This window comes from Haliaeetus leucocephalus, unplaced genomic scaffold (genome assembly GCF_000737465.1).
Source record: "Haliaeetus leucocephalus isolate CR32 unplaced genomic scaffold, Haliaeetus_leucocephalus-4.0 Scaffold517, whole genome shotgun sequence".
In the NCBI taxonomy this organism is placed as follows: domain Eukaryota; kingdom Metazoa; phylum Chordata; class Aves; order Accipitriformes; family Accipitridae; genus Haliaeetus; species Haliaeetus leucocephalus.
The window spans coordinates 4,273,118-4,280,999 of NW_010972953.1; the positions used below are offsets into that span (position 1 = coordinate 4,273,118).

Sequence of the window (7,882 nt, forward strand, 5' to 3'; positions counted from 1 at the left end):
CCCCCCCAGGGCTTCAACATCACTTCCACCAGCTCCTGCCTGCACTTCGTGTCCGCAGCCACCTCGGAGGTGAGACGGTCACCCCCACCCTGTGCCACCCTGTCCCTCCGTCACCCCCTTTTAGTGCCTGCCATGGGGAATACCACCCACCCCAGTTGTATCCCATCCAGCCGGATCCCGCAAGCCTCTTTTAGGGCCCTAATCCATCCCCCATAACCCAGAGCTTGGGGTGGCTGCCTGCAGCTGAGACCGTGCAACTCATCTCACGAGTGAGCACAGCCTGGGCCGTGGTAGGAGTCCTCCTCCATATCCCAATCCCATCAACCGCTCCGGCTGGTGCTGTGCAAGGTCAGGCTGCCGGTTAATGGTTAACCCCCCCGCTATTCTCCCCAGCTGGGAGAGCTCCTGAGTGTGGATTAGCTGGAGGGGGTGTGGGGGGGGCGAATGCCCGGGGCTCGGCACCCCACTCCCACCCTGCCTCTGCCCCAGGTCTTGGCCGTCCACGGGGGCCACATCCTGCCCGGAGACGAGATCGTGCAGGTCAATGAGCAGGTCGTGGTGAGTCGGGGAGGACGGGGGCTCGAGGGTGGTGCTGGTTTTGGCAGTGAAGTCGTGGACGGGAAGCTGCAGGGCTGGGAGGATTGGGGGGAACGTGGTGGCTGCGGGTGGGAGGATTTGGGGGGGACAGGGGACCTGCAGGCAGGAGGATTTGGGGGGACACGGGAGCTGTGATCCGCAGAATGCAGGAGCCGTGGCTGGGAAAGGTGGGGGGAGACGCGGGAGCCACTGCTGGGGGTGTTTGGGGGATGCGGGAGCCGCTGGAGAGGAGGATTTGGGGAATGTGGGACCTGTGGCCAGGGAGGGTTTGGGGGATGCGGGAGCCGTGGGGCTGGGAGGGTGCATGGGGCCGGGTGGCTGTGGGGCAGCGTGGGGCCGGAGCCGTGTCCCATGGGTCACCAGGGGGTGTGTGCAGGTGGGTTGGACACGCGTCAACCTGGCGAAGAAGCTGCTGGAGAAGGCGAGCGGGGTGACGCTGGTGCTCAAGAAGATCCCCCTCGACCTGCCCAGCTCACCCACCTCTCCCAGGCAGCAGGTGAGTGATCCCAGTACTCCCAGTACAGCCCCAGTGCTGCGCTGGGAACCAGACAGGGATGCTTGGAGCTGGTCATCTCCCATCACCTTGGTGGTCCCTAAAGCTCTGTGGGACCGTGGTGGGATGCGGGCTGGCCCTGACGCTCCATCCACAGCTCCCGGGAGCATTTTTGGATGCCGCGGATCACCCCGGCACCAGGAGCGGCGAGTGCCCGGGCAGCCCCGTGTCCCTGACCTCCAGGTGAGCCCCATCCCCTGACACCCCGACACCCCCAGCCTGGCCAGCACGGAGGTTTTTGGGTGCACTGAAGGCCCCTTCCCAGCTCTTTCTAGGGGAGAGGTGCTGGCAGCGTGGCGGCTGCCTGCAAGCAGCCCGGGAAGCTGCCAGTAGTCTTAAGGAACCAAAAAAAAAAAAAAGTAGTTGTGTTTGTAATCCATTCACTTGGTAACGTTTTAATGGGGTTGAAACTATATTTAGACGTGACCCTTCTCTCCCGGAATGGAAAGGCCTGCGCGGAGCCCGTGGCAGCACGGGCGAGCTGGGCAGGAGCTGTCGGGCTGGGCTGAGACCCTGCTGGGGAGTGCGGAGGCTGGTGGGACCAGTGCCAAACCACTGCCACCCCGTCACCTCCAGCCCCACTCCTCCTCAAGCACGGAGAACTGCGGGTGCCCCAAGCAAGTGCGGGGCCGGCCGGACCCTGATAGCAGGACCCCCGTGGCGGTCAAAGAGATTTCCAGCTCAGGGATCCCTTTTTCCCCCAGCACTGCTGCCGACTTGGACTCAGGGCCAGACTCAGCACCGGACCTCATCACTGACGAAGAGGACGGAGGGGAAGAGCGGGACTTGAGGCTGCCCGGGGCGACCGTGGAGGAGCTGCCAGGGCTGCCCGGCCACGGTAGGAGGGGAGTGGAGGGGACATCTGGGGACGGAGCGATTTCTCCCCCCCGGGATGGGAGGTTGCAGCCCTGCTTGCTGTTTACAGGTGCTGCGGAGGAGGTGACGTGGGAGGGTGACACCTCATCGGGCACCCCGTGCTCCCTGGGCACCCTTGCTGCCACCGGACCTTGTGCCACAGTGCTCAGCCCCACGCCAGCCCCCACGGCAGGGACTGGGGGTGCAGAGTCCAGCCGGCTCCCTGGGGAGGTGAGAGCTGGTGGGAGAGGAGCACTGAGCCTCAGGGGGGGACGCTGGGGGGACATCAATGGGGCACACGCAGGACTTCATGTCCCGCCTGAGCTGGGAGGTGAAATGCCTGGGGTGGGTTCCTCTCCAAGCTCGCTGCTGCGGGGAGTGTGAGTTGGGGGTCCCTAAGGGGCTGGGGGTGCTGCTGGCGGGGGGGGCTCAATTGTCCCGAACTGCTCATCTCTGTCTCCCCATCCAGGGCAGTCCCCAGACAGGACACAGACCAAAAGGTGAGCGGGATCCTGCCAGGTCTGGGGTGAATGGGGCTGGGGGCTCTCTCGGGCTCTGCCCCCTGCTCCCCCTTCCCTGCTCTTGACACCCCCCCGCCTCGCTGCGGCCGGCAGGAGTGGCGACCAGGCTGAGCCGCCGGCGGGTCTCGTGCCGGGACCTGGGCCGGGTGGACTGCGATGGCTGGCTCCTGAAGAAGAAGGACCACGTGGGCTTCATGGCCCAGAAGTGGAAGCGGTGCTGGTTTGTGCTGAAGGGCCACACACTCTACTGGTACCACCACCCCAACGTGAGTGGGGACAGTGGGTGTTCTCATCCCCCACCTGGGGCAGCCGGGCTTTCCCATCCCCAGCGCCGGGGCAGGTGGTGGACACGGCTGTCTCCTGTGCAGGATGAGAAGGCTGCGGGACTCATCAACGTGGCCACCTATGACCTGGAGAGCACTAGGGAGCAGAAGAAGAAATAGTGAGTGGGTTCTGTCTCACCATGGACCTCCAGGCTGGTGGTGGAAGGAGGGGGTATGCTGTCCCAAGGGCGCATGCTGATGAGCCCTGCTGGGTACCACCTGCATGTCCCCATGGGGCTGGTGGGGTCCCCACGGGGCTGGCAGGACTGGCCATCTTGCAATACGGGAGCCCACGCTCTGAGCAAGATGGGCATTGCACTACTGGTGTTACTGGGGACAAGGCTGAGGACCACAGCATCTCCAACAGGCAGGGAAAAGCCCAAACCCCTGGGCTTGCTTGGGACAGCGGGGCTGCGGTGCGGGGGAGGCTGGATGGGGGTTCGGGGCTGGCTCTGGTGCCAGCTAACTGCATTAGCAAAGGCAGCCGCCTGCTTGTCCTCCTCCAGTGTGTTCCAGCTCTCCCATCAGAGGTACAAGCCCTTCATCTTCGCCGCAGAAACACTGGCTGATTTGAGCATGTGAGTAACGTGCCAACGGGCAACAGCCGGTGCTGGTCCCACCACACTGGGCTGGCCATGACCCTCCTTCTGTCTGTCTCTCCGTCCTTTCTTTCCCCAGGTGGGTCAGTCACCTAATAACAGCCAAAACAAAGTACACGCTGGCCCACCAGTCGGTCCCGGACAGGGAGGAAGGTAACAGGCCCTTCCTGGGGTGGGAGACAGGGTCGGTTCTCCCATGGGAGATGGGGACCCTGTGGGGAGCCGTGGGTCCCAGTGGGGCAGCCATGCCTGGTGCTACAGCTCCTGTGTGGGACCACTGGGAGCTTTGCCTGTGATTTGGGGGAAATGTGAGAAATGGTCCCTGAGAAGAGGGCTGGGGTGATGCTCAGCTCTGGGGAGAGGTGGGGAGGGGCAGCCCGGGGCTTCCCACTCCCTCCACTCCCACTGTCTTCCCCCATGGCCTCCAGACTGCTACAGCGAGACAGAAGCTGAGGACCCCGATGATGAGTCCCCCAGGCAGGCATGCGACTCGGTGAGTGGCCCTAGGGGACATACCGGGGAAGGGGTGGAGAATACTCATCTACCTCCCGTCCCGTCTCTCCTGCAGCCAAAGAAGAGGTTGCCCTCTTCTTCAAATGCCCCGGAGAAAGCCCAGCTCTTCCCAGCCAGCGGCGAACCCAGCAGCGCAGCCAGCAGCCCCCAGGGCAGCCCCCGGCCCTGCTCGCCCACGGGTAGGTGCTGGGGGGGGGGGTGTGATATCTTTCACTCTGTCACCTTGTGTGTGCCCTTTAATCAAAGTTAGGGCCACCCTTTTGCATATATGTGTGTGTGTGTGTGTGTGTGTGTGCTGGGGGGGTAACCTAAGTTGGGATGTATTTGAGTGCGAACCACGTAATGTCTCGGGATGCCCTTGGAGCAGGGTCACACGCGGGGGCAGCCCCATGGGGTTTCGGGGCTGCTGCCCTGCTACGGTGCCCTCTTTCTTCACCCAGACCCCGCCGGGGAGGATCTCGAGTGCCTGATGCAGTGCCTGAAGCAGGGTGGGGTGTCCCTCATCGGGCGGCAGCGGTTCCTGACACAGGAGCAGTGCCGCAAGTCCTTCATCCGACGCAACAAGAACCCCCACATCAACGAGAAGGTGCACGTGGTGCGAGCCCTGCAGAGCACGCTCAAGGTGGGACCCCGCAGCCCCCTGACCCCCCCAAAGCCCCCTGCCCACAGGCAGCCACCCCAAAAACACGCCCTTCCTTTCGGCAGGCGAAGCTGGTGGAGCTGCAGGCTCTGGAGCAGCTGCTCAGCGATGCTGCGCTCACCTCGGAGAAGTTCACGCGCTGGAAGGAAGAGCACCAAGAGCTGTACCAGGAGCTGCGGGAGTGGTGGGCACGGCAGCAGGGCCAGGATGGCGACGGGGGGCTCGGGGCTGAGCACAGCACCCCTAAAGAGGCAGCCGAACCCTGACACCCCACCAGGACCTCTCTGGCACGAATTGCCGATAAAAATCGTGGTGCTGCAGGAGCAAAGCGGGTGCTTTGCCCGTGCTGGGGGCATGCACGGGGGGATTGATGACATTTTTGAAGGCTCAGCCCCCAGCATGGATTTGCCACAGGAGAAGTGGCTTCTGCTACATGTCCCCGGGGCGGGACATTGCAGCGACAGTCTTGCTTTTTTCGGGGATGTTTTGCCTTGGCTGCTCGTTGGTAACGGGGTCCTTTTCCTGGAGGAACATGCCCCTGCCGTGCACACCGGCACGGTGCCACCAGCCATCCCAGCCAGGGTCTCTTCTGCTGTAAATAAAACTATGTCGACGAGGGCTGATTGTGCCATGCTTTTTCTTGGCACTGAAATGTCCCTGCAGTGACAGCAAGCCCCTACCCGTGCCGTGTGTCACCATCCTCAAGGGTTTGTGGCATCCCTCTGTGCTCTGCTCTCCTCTCCCTGTGGGTTGCGCTGGTCCAGCTCGGGGGTGATGGCACCCACCCATGGGGGAGGGGGGACACGGATGGGGCTCCAATGATGCTGTGAGGCCAGGGAGGGCAATGAAGAGGGGAAGGTGCCCTGGGGAGGGCTGGGGTGCTCTGGTGGGGGGTTGTGCACCTCACAAGGGGCAAGAGGAGAGTGTGAGGCAGGAGGGGGAAGGAGACGTGGTCAGCCTGGAAAGGGGGGACGGGTCCTGCCCCTCCCTGTGCCACGCAGCCCCTCACAGACATACTACAGCTGGGTATGGGATGCTCTTTATTTGGCTGCAGAGGCTAAACGCTGCTAAGGATTAAAGCACAATCAAGTTACGGGCAAAAAAAGTGTTGACATCAGCTTGCTTTCCAGTGAAAAATTACCAGTGAAAAGAGGTAAAGATGGGGAACAGACCCAACTCTTCCACCCAGTAATGGTCTGAGGGGTGCCCAGGGGTGCAGGATGGCCACAGCGGGAGGCTGAGGAGCTGCTGTCACCCCACAATTTGCAGCATTGTTCCTGTGACGCTTATGGCAGGAATCAGTCTGTCCCAGCGCCTCAATAATCCACCTCCTAAGGGGTAGCGTCCGGCTTCTTGACGAACCCCCTCTTCCTGTAGAAGCTGGTGGCCAGGCAGATGCCAGCCAGCACCTCTGCAGCTCCAGCCCAGGGAGAGACATGTCCCCTGGTGGAAGTGGTCTGCTGGGGGGGTCTATGGGCTGGCTAACTCCTCCAGCACCCAGGTACACAGCACCCACCAGCATCAGCAGGAGCCTGGTGGTGGCCACCAGGTTGAGCCATGCTGGGGGGGGACACCCATCATCGTGGTCCCAGCATGGCCAGGGTGTACGCCAGGGGTCCCAGCTGCAGCAAGCCCATAGTGGCCACTCTCAGCACCTGCACGGGCCAGAAATGGGCCACATCCTCTGGGAGGGCACGACAGGCTGGACCCAGCTGGGCAAGCTCCTCCACGCAGCTCTCCCAGAGGACATCCCTGAAGGAGAGGTTGCAGGGGGGGAGCTGGGCAACTCCCACCACTGTGGGGTAGCCATGGCCACTAACAGAAGCACCCAGGCATGGGGGCCAGCGCCAGACCCCTTACCAGAAAGCAGGTCCCCACTGCCGACGAGGCCTCGCTGCCGGCAGTGATAGCATATTTCCATACATTCTGTATGGCATGTCTAATATTTTGATGGTTTTAATATTTTGTACCAGCCGTGGAAACTGGTTTGCTGCTAGGTGACTGTAAAAGTGAGATTTGGTAGATAATTATTATAAATCTTATACTAACACTATGATTGAAACAATAGACAAAAGTATAGCCAAGTAATTAGTAGAGGTAGTTACTCATAAGTTTTGCAGTTCCTTGCTCTTATGACTGTACGCTAGATGAGAACAATGTTGAAACTGACCACATGCGATTGAAACCGTGTTAAGCTTCAAGATCAAAGAACAAGGACAAGAATAAAGACTTCAAGGACAGCCAACAAGAACTTCAAATGGGTTGGTGGTCGCAAAAGCAGCCCTTCGACTCAAATGAATCCTTCATTGCACATGATCGGATGTAGGCTGCACTATGATAATCAGTTGCAATCATTTTTATGTATATGTATACTAATCTGATTATTATGCAATTAGTTTTTCTATATAACCTGTTTGTGCTAAAGCTGTGGCATGCACGCTAGGTGCAACTATCCCCCGTGCATCCAGCGCTGCAATAAAGATTGCCTGCTTTCTAAAACTCCAAAACGAGTCTTAGAGATTTTCTTCGACCGGCTTTTCAGTATCAGCAGTGCCGCTGCTCCAGCCGGGGTGGGCCCTGCCCGGGGAAGGAAGGTGACCCCGCACCACACGCGAGAAGCCCCGAAGTGGCCGCGGCTAAGGAAGGGCCCAGCGCCATGGCCACTCTACCGCCAGCACCCAGGGGCAGCCCTGACCTCTCCGGCCCAGCGGAGTGAGGAGGCCGAGCTGGGGGGCCGCCGCCCGGCCTTACCCCTCAGCCTGGGGCCCTGAGAGGACGGTGGAGCCCGTGAGGGAATGCGGGGACAACGGTGAGGCCGGGCCGGGCCGCCCGCCCTCACACAGCGTCTCGCCGGCGGCAGCTGCACTGCGCAGGCGCGGGGAGAGGGCCGGTGCCGCTCTTTTTCAGGCCCCGCCCTACGGGTGGCAGCTGCGGTCAGTTTTCCTCCGCCAGAAGCCGTCCCCCCCTCCACGAAGCTACGGGGCGGGGCAATCAGCGTTCCGAAAAACCAATGAGCGAGGAGTAAGGGCGGGGAAATCGCGTCCGATAGGTTGCGGGCGGGGAGGGTCCTGCCCCTTTTCCTTTGCCACTCCCTCCCCCTTTCCCTCCGCCCGCGGCTGTAACGGTCGCGGCGCGCGGAGCAGCGCGAGCGCGGCGGCGGAGCCAGGTGAGGGGGGGCGGCGGCGGGCTCCGGCTCCCTCACAGGGCGGGCTCCGGCGGTGGGACAGCCGCCCTCCCTGTGCTCCTTCCTCGGTGAAAACATCTCTTCTTCTCCGTCCCGG

At 61.8% G+C, this 7,882-nt stretch overlaps 1 protein-coding gene across 1 annotated transcript in view; it reads left to right on the forward strand.

Annotated features, from left to right (window-relative positions):
• Positions 1-4,867, forward strand: part of CNKSR1 (connector enhancer of kinase suppressor of Ras 1) — an 8,051-nt gene extending 3,184 nt beyond the window's left edge. The window contains 15 exon segments of the mRNA XM_010576358.1: positions 10-69; positions 490-558; positions 974-1,093; positions 1,248-1,333; positions 1,855-1,988; positions 2,076-2,236; positions 2,475-2,505; positions 2,620-2,792; positions 2,895-2,968; positions 3,356-3,427; positions 3,528-3,601; positions 3,877-3,941; positions 4,017-4,140; positions 4,402-4,583; positions 4,667-4,867. Of these exon segments, the coding sequence (XP_010574660.1) occupies positions 10-69; positions 490-558; positions 974-1,093; positions 1,248-1,333; positions 1,855-1,988; positions 2,076-2,236; positions 2,475-2,505; positions 2,620-2,792; positions 2,895-2,968; positions 3,356-3,427; positions 3,528-3,601; positions 3,877-3,941; positions 4,017-4,140; positions 4,402-4,583; positions 4,667-4,867 (1,626 nt within the window).
• The last annotated feature ends 3,015 nt before the right edge of the window (positions 4,868-7,882 follow it).